We start from the raw sequence: 12,687 nt of genomic DNA, 5'->3' as shown, positions 1-12,687 counted from the left end.
GGTCGAAGGGAAAAGCTGGTGATGGATGAAACCCCAAAAGAACATATACCGCACAGTTATGGCTTTAAAATATATATGAAATATATTACAAGGATTACCTGAGCCAAATGAAAATAAAATAACTCCATTATGTATTGCAAAGTGATGCATATTTATTTCTTCAGTTACATGCACATCCACACATGACATGATCCCTAACAATTCTGTGAAAAGTTGAAATTGGTCTACAACTTTAGGAGATCTTCTCTGAACAAGATGTGTCTACAGACAGACACATAGACAATCTTTCTTGATTCCAGTGCCCATAACTTTGTCTTTATAATTACCTTTTTTTACAAATAGATTTACCAGACTTCGATTTTAATGCAATATCATTCATTAAGAGTCTTCTGATAATCAAATATGATTTGTTTTCCAATTCACAACTTTACTTAAAATGCATTTCCTCTGATGTGGGTCACAGTGACCTATTTAACTAACTTTGACATTGACTACTAATAGTATGATTTTAATATATTTAACACAAATTTCACAATAACTTATATATATATGTGTGTAAATTGTCTTTTACAATATTTTTGAAATGAAAAAAATCATTCTGTAAATCAGGGATGGACAGGATGACTGTTGGATGCATATAAATGCACCTGATTGACACACTGTTGTTCAGCTTCAATTTGCTACTTACTGTCGTAGTACAGTGCATACATACATCACTGAAGACAACTCCTGTACTGCCAGATAATAATACTTGGCTAACACATAGTTCATTCTGATGTGATCAATAAATGTTTGACTCTTCCACAACATGGAAACAAATAAAATTAATTTTAGAAACAAAACACAACAATAAAATAACATTTATTATAACAACCAAAATGAAACTGAAGTTGAGCCATTATTTCCTTCCTGATTACATGTTTACTTCTGTTATTTCATCAAATACCCAGAGTGAGTTTTACATATCTTAAGTTCAATTTTATCAATCTAAAATGAGTATACTGTTAAGACAGATTAACAAGATGATTCTTGTATACTTCTGACTTACTTAATTTTATTAGGGTAAGCAGTGTAAAGTACTGTTGTGTTGATAGAAGACAACATATCATAATCAAAATTCAAAGGAACCCTTGATGTCTAAAATTATATCTTATTTTAACTTGTCCAAGTCAGATAGTATTTTATTTATACCACACCTCATCACTAATGAATTGATCATGAGTTCAAGAGAATTTATTCACAGGAATATAGTTCTGGGATTTTGAGTAATAGACCGCCCACCCACCCCACTCCACCTCATAATATCAGTTATGACAACATTAAAATACTGAATAGACAATGACATTTTAGGTGCTGTTAATGTTCAGGTGGATATATCTATTCAGTATTTTAATGTTGTTGTTATTAACTGACAATATATGAAAATTACCAGTAATATACAAGTTTAAAATGTTAACTGGTTACCCCAAAGGTGATAAGGTTGACCAGAAGCATCTTTGTGAGTTCTACCCGATTCTGCCCGATCCTGTTTATCGTCGTTCGGTCTTGCGCGACTAACACATATATGAGTGTTTTATGTAATACGTCTTCATTTTTCCTTTCTATGTAATACGTCTTCATTTTTCATTCAAAATTGGTCATAATGTTTAACATATGCTGGTATTAATGCAAAAGAAATGCATTGAAATTAATAAAACGGCACTATTATACCCTGATTCTGCCCGATCCTGCCCGATCCTGTAGATCGTCTGACCCATTACCTCCCGTACGGAGAATTCTTTATTTGAAGGGACGGAAATGAACACGAGAATGTATCAAAACAAAAAAGTAATGTTCTGTAATTAGTTCGTGATTAAGAAGCATGACACTTGTCGGTAATGGCTGTTCTAATGCATTTTCAAAAACAAATGGAAGACAGAGAACGTTTTATCCTTGGCGCTGGCAGGACAGACGGCAGCTTGGCTTTCCTCATAATCTAGGCGAATCGAGCCAAGTGACAGCTGGGTTATATTCGTGCATCAAACCTCTTCACACTTGGGAGTCATCAGACAGCTCTCTCAACACTCACCAAGGAGGCATATTCAACTTCGATTTTTCTCCTGACGGGTATGCTTCTTTCTGATAATATATATTGTATAACCAGGTATCACACAATCACCTCTCTAGGTAATTCTGAATTCTCGGTACATCCTCTCGAATGGGAGGATAACGCTTTTTTTAAACTCGTGTGTTCAGTTAAATAACGCCATGTTTCTGTTCATTATGACGTTCATCGACGTCACAGCGGTATAGAAAAGAAATCGTTATGACTAACTACAATAACCACAAAAACACGTACATTCGACATGCTATATGTAAAACATAGTTATTACATTACAGGAATCACTATTTTAAAGCAATATAATAACTTTATTTCACATATAGAACATCCGATTCCAATGCTGAATAGCCGTAATGTACTGGCATTTCAATGTCTCTTCTAGGGACCAAATTCCTGTATGATGCTCAACTAGAGCTCAAGAGAAATTTTCTTCGGCCAAGCTGTATATTACAGCTAGTATTTACCAGGGTTACATAATGTTAGCTTTAACCAAAAAATTGAATAAAATTGTGTTGTCAAATTTGCATGTACAACTTGACACTGTACAATTAAAAAAGACAACATTGTATGTTAGCTTTGTTGAATATTCAAGATAGGTCACAAGAACAAGTTTATCACTGCTATTTCACAAGCATGAAACCCTCGGGCTTGATAATTGTGGAGCATGAGTATACCATATTCTGAGCTTGATTCAGCTTTCAGGATTCAAAAGTTGAATTATGGAAAATTGATTGTTGAAATTTGTCAAAACTATATCTTGTGAAACTTCTTGATTGTTGGACATTCCAATAATGCTTTTGGTTTATTGTGAAGGCAACATTGTCATTCAAGGTCAACCATAATTAAGATAAAGGTAATACTTGATATCATGCACTGCAAATTTGATGTGATGAAATATTGTAGAACTAAGTAACAGAGCACTATTGTAGAATGATAAGGACTTTTCATTTAAGAAAGCTAAAGGTCAATTTCCTTTATAGGCTGTTTAATATTTTCCATTAATTTGTTAGTTGGTGAGTTATTTATCTACAATTTGGATAGTGACCCATGTTTTTTTTATTCATTTTATGTCATATAGTATATTCACTAACCACATTGTTGCCTTGTGTTAATATAAAGTGATCATGTGGTGTCAGATTAATGTGATGAAATGCCATATCAGATACTCATAGGCAGCATTGTGATGTAGCATTGGAGACAGTAGATAACAAGTCCAATTTACTTCTGCACTATTTATCTGAATTATCCTTTGTTTGATAAAAAAAAAACTTTAATTCATTTCCATGTGATTTATGAAACTTATCACAAAGTTTTCTTTTGAGCTACCCAACACTTTTTTCCTGTATATATGTATTGCAATTGATAATTCAACATGTTACACACATATAACATTCTAATCAAAGTAAAGCTGTCGTATCCAGAAAGTAAGATATAAAGAATGTTTTAAGTGTCTGTTCTATATGTTTATATATTATTTACAGATCTGTGTTAGCAGCTGCTTGTGAAGGAAAAAGCATCCTGCTCTTTGATCCCTTTAATGGAAAACTGTCTGGTCATAAAGAAAAAGCTCACCTTGACTGTGTCAACTGTGTTAAGTATGTGATTTTGTCCCCTTTAGTTACATTAGGGCTATCAAATCACCACAAGGACAGTAGTACAATAATGGACAGAAGTTGGTTGGTACAGATAATACTCTATATAATGTTTTATACCAATAGTTTATATATATTATGGTCCTACTACTACTGCTTCTGCTAATACTACAAAACGGATAACAACAACAACATTGAAAATGATATGATCAACTATGTTCCTGATATATTTTTCTGGTTTATACATGTATCGGTATATTTGGAACTATAAAGTATGGTAGAATGAAATCTATTGTTCATATAATATGTGACAGCAAAACATAATAATATTTTCAGAAAGTTTTGCTGTCACAAACTATATGAAAGATACCAGTAAAAGAGTTTCATTATCTCTGAAAAAATATCTCATTCATTTTGGTGTTTGGTACACCTGAAGATCCTCACAAATAACATTTTATAACAATTCTTAACTAAGGATTTGTAGTTTCTTTTTGGGAGTTAACACTATGAGGTTTATTTTGACCTGGTTCCATTTCAGCACTTTAGAATTCATACCAAATTTGATTTCCAGTAAGGTTGCTTCCAACCTAAACATTTTTCCTTTGATTCATTAAGGTATTCTACACTTTAATAGGGTTAATGATGCAAGGAAACCGTCTGCCTGTGATAGATGCCTCTGTTCATTCCATTTAGGAGAAGTTTTTCATTGATTTCAAGTACTAGTAAACATCTATGTCTAAATCTGTCATCATAGAAAAAAGTATCAAACTACTACTCTTTGGCTCCTGTCAGTGAAATGAACCTTGCTTTTTTTTTTAAGTGTTAAGATTTCACTTGTTACAAACTGTAGAATTTCTTGGTACCAGGGTTTAAGACAAGTTTGCAATCCCAAAGGGGCTGTATGGAGATAAGAACATTAAATTTTGATGTTAAAAATGTTGAGTCAACATCAGTTCCATGTGTTGATCTGTGGGGCATTGCTGTTTCAGATTCTTAGACACACGAGTTTTAGCCACTTGTTCAGATGATAGTACTATAGCCTTGTGGGATACCCGCTACTTAAAGTACAAACTTCAGAATTTGAATGGTCACTCAAGTTGGGTAAAGAATGTGGAGTATGCCAGCAATAAGGATCTTCTGTTGTCCTCAGGATTTGATGGCAGTATATTCACCTGGGATATCAACAGGTAAATAACTAATCATATGCATTGTATAATAAAGAAGATATATATGGGTAAAGTATGGTGATTGATCACAGCCAAAGTTCATGTTTACAATTGCTACCAACAGAAAATTGCTTTCAAAATTTATAGAATTCTTACTTACTAAAAATGCTGGTTTAGAGGTGTGTTTCAGGTTTTCTATGTAAAGTCATAGTAATGTAAGGGAAATGTCTGTTTCCACACAATAAGTCAAGTTCCTCAGAATTTATCAGGTTAAAACTTCATGACATGAAAGACTTTTTGACATTGTTTTCTAGAAGTCAAGGCAACTGTTATTTTGAAAGGAAAACATTTTGGCAGCACAACTTTCACAGTGCTACCTTATAGAACTTGCTGGCATTAAATTGCTCGATAGTCAGACTTAAAATTTTTATTTCTCTATGTTTTCACCTGATGGAAGGATGAAATGCATTTTCATTTAAGATTAGAAAATCTAGAAGAAGATAATAGCTTTTGATCTACTCTTGTTGCAGTTACTCTGAAGATGGAACGAAGGGAAAGAAAGTATTTAACTATAAGCCACTAATGAGGTCAAAGTTGAGCCCAGATGGAACAAAGCTTTTTGTGTCAACAGACAATGGAAATATACTTTTAATTCACAACCTTGACCTTTCAACTTTAGCCGAGGACCTTGTTATATTTTCACCCTATCAGTTTAGACAGCTGATTGAAAATCATGCCGCAGCAGGATCGGATAAAAAAAGAAATCGGGTAGAGGTCATTAATGATTGGCCAATGGGAAATAAGGCCAGTGTAATTGCATCACTGCAGGTGAGTCCTGAAGTATGGTATGTGATTGTATCTTAAAACATGTGGTGTGTCAATTACTGAATTGGCTAGTGAATTGCCTGTGGCAGTATATATGTTTCTTCTGATGTCTTGATTTCCCTCATAATCCCAGCTCCCATTTTCTCTCTGTCATTGGACAATATTGAAATAAGAAAGAATTTAAATTAATTTCTTTTACACTCTTTCTACTACACCCGTTTGATGTAATTAGATTTTCATATGATGAGGTAGTCCTGGACTCTTAACATAAATATTGCATTTTGATATCAAAGTCTATGTTTGATCTATTGGACATTTCAGGTGCATCCTCAGGGTTGGTGTGTACTTTCTAGGAATACAAGCAGGGACAGAAACTCAGAGGTAGGTTAATGCAAAGAGAAACTCCCAAGAAAATTTGTGTATTTTGTCTTCAAATGAAAGCAAGAACAGAAATTTTTAGTACATCCTATCCTAAAATACAAGCAGGGACAGAAACTCTGAGGCAAGTTAATGCATCCTGTCCTCAACTACTAGGGTGATTGATAAGTTGTGGATGTTGTATTGAAGAAGTTAAGCAGGGATGTCCTTTTTCACCTCTCCTATTCTCTGACTATTTAAGAGTGTGCACCGAAGACTGGTGTCATTTGATCAGTTTATGTCAAAGAGGTAACACTCTAAAATGAACAAGGCAAGTGACTTTTGCAAAATGGGCAATAGCACTGAAAGAGCAGTGATTCAGTATTTGAATATGTAAAGGTTTAGCACCAAAGGTTATCCTAATAGATATGAAAGCAACACTAGAGAATGATGCCCCTTCATATGCTACAGTGAAAAGATGGGTGGTGGAATTTAAGCATGGCAGGCAAAGCCTTGGGGTGACACCTGTCCTGGAAGGCCTGTCACTTGCAACCCCAGAATCGGTCATTAAAGTCCATGATAATGATATGGCTTACTGGTGAGTTACAGACAGATATATAGCCAGTACAGTTGGAATTTCACAGGAAAGAGTACATTCAATTCATACGGAAGATCTTGCAACGAGAAAGCTCTCAGCATGTTGGTTATCAAGACTTCTGACAGTTGATCAGAAGCACACCATGTGGACTATGTGGCATGCTAATCTGAACCTTTTAGAGGCAGATCCAGCTAATTTTCTGCAGAGGTTTTTGACAAAGATGAAACGTTGATCCATCATTGCACCCCAGAGGCCAAACAACAGTCATAACAAAAGACTGAAGGGGATTATTTTGAAAATAATGCAGTATGTCTGCCAAAAGTCAACCCTTCATTATGAGTCCCACAACTTATCAATCTGCCCTCGTATAAGCAGGGATAGAAACTTGGATACAACTCAGTACATTTATCCTAAAATACAAATAGGGACAGATGCTTAAAGGTAAGTAAGTATCTATTGGTCCCCTTAGTCAAGTCAGGATGGAAGTCCTCTATTGAGTCTGTTATCTACAAAATGGTATGAGATGTATGTGAATTGAGAGTAATTTTGTTGGTTTGCTTAAGTGCAATGAAGAGGAAGACTATCAGGCACTAAAAATAATAAGTTGGACTAGAATATTTCTTCTGCTTATTATTGTATGTACATTCATTGAAATTCTTTCTTAATTAAAATGGATAAAATTATGAAAAATACCTGGTAATAATTATTTAAAAATTAAATGCATTTTCAATTTCATTGTAGTGGACTTGTATACATGATGTGCAGGATACAAAAGAAGATACAGAAGATTCAAGTGATAAAGAACCCCCAATACGTCATTCATCAAGTCCTTCCCCATCACCAGTACGCCCCAGGACATCAAGGGGGAGGCCATCAAATAACCGCGCAATACCCCACCTCCAAAGGCGTGGGGCAATGAACTATGAATCAGATCATTCTGGGGCGGACATTCCTGTTAGGACTCGCTTACACATCACAAATTCCCATTCTAGGAGTAATGTTAACGTATCAGGTACAGGAATTTCAACCCATATTTCTACACCGAATTTGACCAATTCCAGACGGATATCAAATTTTCCACAGAATTCAGGGTCTCCAGGATCACCATTATCCGATACAGACAGTGATGTTGGAGATACAGTGGTGATCAGGATGGATCAAGATAGAGAGAGACCACCATACGGACAAGAGGATGGGGAGGTCTCTGATCCAGACGTGGATGAAAACAGTCATTTAAGTGATTCTCTGAATACAGACAGTCCAGACGAGCTGGAAGCAAGACGAGCCATAAGTGACATTCTCACTATTGTGTTTGGATCAGGCTCAAGAAGACAAGTATTCCAGTTCAATCACAGTGAGGGTCTTAATGACTTAATGGAAGAAGAAAGTCCATTACAGTTTCCATGTAAAAAACGTTTATTATATTATGCTGATGAACCCAATGTTGGACGTGGTTTCATTAAGGAGTTGTGTTTTAGTTCCAATGGACGAATGGTGTGTTCACCGTTTGGTTTTGGTGTTCGATTGCTAACGTTCGACTCTCAATGCAGTGAGTTATGCGAGGTGGTGCCTAAGGCTCCGGTAAAACTTTATGAGTTGGGGTCCAGTATGTCCCATACCAACAATGTACTGACTTGTAAATTTTCACCTACCCATCCCCTGCTGGTCACGGGCTGCCTTAGTGGCAGAGTGGTGTTTCACCAACCTGTTCTTTGATCACTCCTCTTCACAATATCTTGTTTCCATTAATTCTGAGAGACGGAGTAACATCAGCTCTTTATATACAGGATAAGGGAATACATTAGGAGACAAAACTTAGGAGACTTTTAGTTCTTGGTCAAAATACATTTATCTCAAGCATTTTCATTTCTCTAAAAATTGAAAATAGATTTACACTGAATAGTATTTTCAAATTTTAAATATCCTTGTTTAATAATAATAGTTCTTAACAGAAGAACTGGTGTTTATAGATTTGTAATTTTTTTTTTCAAAATAAGAATTGATTTAATATTTAAATAAAATGTAAGTAGAATCTGATTTTTTGAAAAGAAGGTTAGTTTTTTAGGGTAAAAGAATAAGGAAATAGTAATTATACATTGTACATATGAAATTTTTACTGGACAGGACATCTCTTCACTGTTAAAATTTGGGGTGGCATTTAAAAGGGCACATCAAAGTTACAATGTCAATTCACTATTGATCTTAATAGGTTCCTTGAATATCAGGTATTTGTAACTTTTTTTGGTGTGTGTTTATATGTGCATATGGTAATTAAATATATAATAGAATATGTTTTCAGTTTTTTTGCAAATACATCTTCTCATGGTCGTGGCATTAATATAGCATTCACACTACACTAATGATGACATTCAACATGGCCACCATCTGGAAAAAATTGTTGTCACTGTTTCCCTCAAAAGTCTATTAGAGAAAGGAATTTTCTCCTGAATTGTATATGGTCAAAAGACGGCCCTAAATGCAATATGGACTTTTTTCAGGACCAGTCAGAAAGGTCTCCAGCAATCAAATAGAAATGAAATTTGTAGTCATGTAACATCACATAATGTTAAAACACTGGTAGAGTACCAGTTCTCTCTGGAACATTAATATGACAGAAATGAATCATGTTACCTGTAGGTCAACACTGTCAAGACTTCATTCAGTTCTGTTTACCTAACAGATAGGAAATGGTTCTGTTTCCACCACAGCAAGGAAGGGAGTGGTCAGTTTCTACCACAGCTAGGGGATGGTCTATTTCTACCACAGCTTGGGAGTGGTCTGTTTCCCCCACAGTGGGAAAATGATCTGTTACCCCCACAGGAGGGGAGTGGTCTGTTTTCACCACAGCTGGGGAGTGGTCCGTTTCTACTACAGCTGGGGATGGTCCGTTTCAACCACAGCTAGGTGATGGTCTGTTTCTACTACTGCTAGGGAATGGTCTGTTTCTACCAAAGCTGGGGAAGTGGTCTGTTTCTACCACAGCTGGGGAAGTGGTCTGTTTCTATCACAGCTAGGGAATGGTCTGTTTCTACTACTGCTGGGGAATGGTCTGTTTCTACCACAGCTAGGGAATGGTCTGTTTCTACTACTGCTGGGGAATGGTCTGTTTCTACCAAAGCTGGGGAAGTGGTCTGTTTCTATCACAGCGAGGGAATGGTCTGTTTCTACTACTGCTAGGGAATGGTCTGTTTCTACTACTGCTAGGGAATGGTCTGTTTCTACCACAGCTGGGGAAGTGGTCTGTTTCTATCACAGCTAGGGAATGGTCTGTTTCTACTACTGCTGGGGAATGGTCTGTTTCTACCAAAGCTGGGGAAGTGGTCTGTTTCTATCACAGCGAGGGAATGGTCTGTTTCTACTACTGCTAGGGAATGGTCTGTTTCTACTACTGCTAGGGAATGGTCTGTTTCTACCACAGCTGGGGAAGTGGTCTGTTTCTACTACTGCTAGGGAATGGTCTGTTTCTACTACTGCTAGGGAATGGTCTGTTTCTACTACTGCTAGGGAATGGTCTGTTTCTACCACAGCTGGGGAATGGTCTGTTTCTACTACTGCTAGGGAATGGTCTGTTTCTACTACTGCTAGGGAATGGTCTGTTTCTACCACAGCTGGGGAATGGTCTGTTTCTACCACAGCTGGGGAATGGTCTGTTTCTACCACAGCTGGGGAATGGTCTGTTTCTCCCATTATACCAGGTTATGTTTTGGTTTCTATTTAACTTCAATAGGAACATTTTTATGTGCTTGATATAGAAATTTCTTATTATATATTGGAATGAAATGGATTCTAAAGACTTTTATATTTCTCTCTCTTTTTTAACTTGTTGCCTTTTTGTTGTTTTACTGTGTTCTGATAATCATTCAGATATTCAGAAGGAGGTCGTTCAAATGCAATCAGTGGTGATGAAAATCCTCCAACTCATCCACTACTTAACATCTCATGATAGATTACATATGCATATATGCAGATTAATTCTTAGGGACGCAATTGTAAAAGTAATACAATTTATTGTAATTTTTCTACACTTTGCAGATGTGTTTCTGTGTATGCTGGAGAAATATCAATGTAGGGATGTGGTAGCTTGAACACACTTTCCTTCTAAACTGTTGTCTCTTTCAATAATAATGTGTCATCATCTGATGGTATGTTTAATCTGCTATTTGTAAATGCCTGATGTACAACCATCAAAGCTTACAGTACTTAAAGAAAGGAGAGTGTCTTACAGTACTTAAAGAAAGGAGAGTGTGGAAGAAAATGATGATTTAATCTTAACTACAATATATCTGTTACACTGTTTTGGGGTGATTTAGGAGTCCTGATTTGTTCTTGAAGGCACATTTCCCTTGATCAAACAAAGAATCACACGGATGAAAAAGAAGGCAATCTTTTTCCTCTGAACAATGTTGGCCTTGAGAGCGTGATCAACTGCCCCAAATCACTTTGCGAAGGAACACTCACAGCTGTTTCACAGTTTGTTCATCATTTTTAGGTGATCTGACCGAAGGGTCATCGGTCAGATGACCTATTGCGATCGCCTTTTGTCCGGCGTTGTCTGTCGTCCATCATAGGTCGTCTGTCATAAACATTTTCAACTTCTTCTCAAGTTCTACATGTCTCATTAAGCTGAAACTTACCAGAAATGATCATGACATGATCCTGACCAAAGTTTGTTAATTTCGGGTTGGTCCGAAATCCAACATTGCCGCCATGGCAGCCATCTTGAAAACACATTTTCAACTTCTTCTCAAGTTCAAAATTTGAAATCTTGTATTTTATGTCAGTTGACCGTTAAGGCCCATGGGCCTCTTTTTGTTTCTATGTTGTTGAGATATTTTTTTCTAAATATTCTGTCTTTGTTTTGTGTAAATTACTTTTATGTATTACAAAGACATGACCAGCGAAGTTTCCCTGTGATTGATGTATCAGTATATAAATAGAAACGTCAGATGATCCGTATCCATGGAAGATTTTGTTTTGTCAAACAAAACAGACCAGTGTGTGCTGTTGTGGTTGTGTTCTTTGACAATACACTTCATGCCTAATAACTCTGGATGCACCAAGTTCAGGGCCTCTAATGGCAGATACAGGTGCCCTATAGTAATGATGAACTTGGTGGAGAATGCACATAAATAACCATAAACAACGGATATCATTAAATGACTTACAATACATAACTAGAAACCAATAAAACACAAGCTATTAGACACAAAGGTGTAATCAGTACAATAAAGGTTTCCTGATCAAGACAAGAACAAATGGAGAAACTCATAGGTCAACAGAGGAACTGATGAAACATACACATAGCATAGCATGTGTATTTGAGTGTAGATCAATGTTGATGAGGTACTAGTAACTTTGCCAGGCATATATTTAAAACAAATTTGCAATATGTTTACCAATGGAACATATATCAAGATCTGTTATCAACTGGGTGTTTGAATAATGTTGAATACAATGTGGCATTTTTAATTCTCATGCGTAAACTTCATGTACAGTAACTTTGTGATTCCTGTATTGATGGAGAGTTGTGATTGATTTTTTTTACCCAGAAATATATTAAAACTTGCCAAGCATTCTCATATTCCTGTATTCAGAATTTTCTGAGGGCTGCATTGAAAAATTAGATAAAATATTCCTAAAAGTGTGATGTTTTGTAGACTCACATCGTAGTACATGAATATTTTGCTTCTCTGCTACTGTTTTTGAAGCCCAAATGTTACATCATCCTAAGCAATATGGACAAATGATCTATTGAGGAATAGGATGAGGGGGTGCAGAGGTGGGGGGTCGATATAAAACCACACGACAGGGCCCTTTCTGACCTGTCAGTGTTCTAATTCAGTGAGGTAGCCACTTGTCAGTATTGATTATAACCAACACTAAATTCTGTTGACGATCACTTACAAGATCTTGACACAGATCCAAACCATTCTGTCTGGAGAAGGTGTGTTACGTTATTGTGTTGAAGTTAGGAGTACTAGTTGTCTTACTAGCCTCAGCTAGTGGGAATTTCCAATGGAAGGATGTTTTTATTGCTCCTTCCTATTA

At 36.1% G+C, this 12,687-nt stretch overlaps 1 protein-coding gene across 1 annotated transcript; it reads left to right on the top strand.

Moving 5' to 3' along the window:
- Positions 1 to 1,842: 1,842 nt before the first annotated feature.
- On the top strand, positions 1,843 to 8,530 carry LOC132551191 (DDB1- and CUL4-associated factor 10-like). The gene is made up of 6 exons (XM_060215299.1): positions 1,843 to 2,106; positions 3,583 to 3,696; positions 4,683 to 4,880; positions 5,390 to 5,687; positions 6,006 to 6,065; positions 7,381 to 8,530. Exons 1-6 carry the CDS (start codon positions 1,862 to 1,864, stop codon positions 8,353 to 8,355), a joined length of 1,890 nt encoding a protein of 629 aa, XP_060071282.1. The 5' UTR covers positions 1,843 to 1,861; the 3' UTR covers positions 8,356 to 8,530.
- The last annotated feature ends 4,157 nt before the right edge of the window (positions 8,531 to 12,687 follow it).

The sequence above is a fragment of the Ylistrum balloti genome, unplaced genomic scaffold, assembly GCF_031769215.1.
Source record: "Ylistrum balloti isolate Yb309-2 unplaced genomic scaffold, AGI_CSIRO_Ybal_v1 Utg370184, whole genome shotgun sequence".
Classification (NCBI taxonomy): domain Eukaryota; kingdom Metazoa; phylum Mollusca; class Bivalvia; order Pectinida; family Pectinidae; genus Ylistrum; species Ylistrum balloti.
This window is presented reverse-complemented; position numbering and strand designations above follow the sequence as displayed.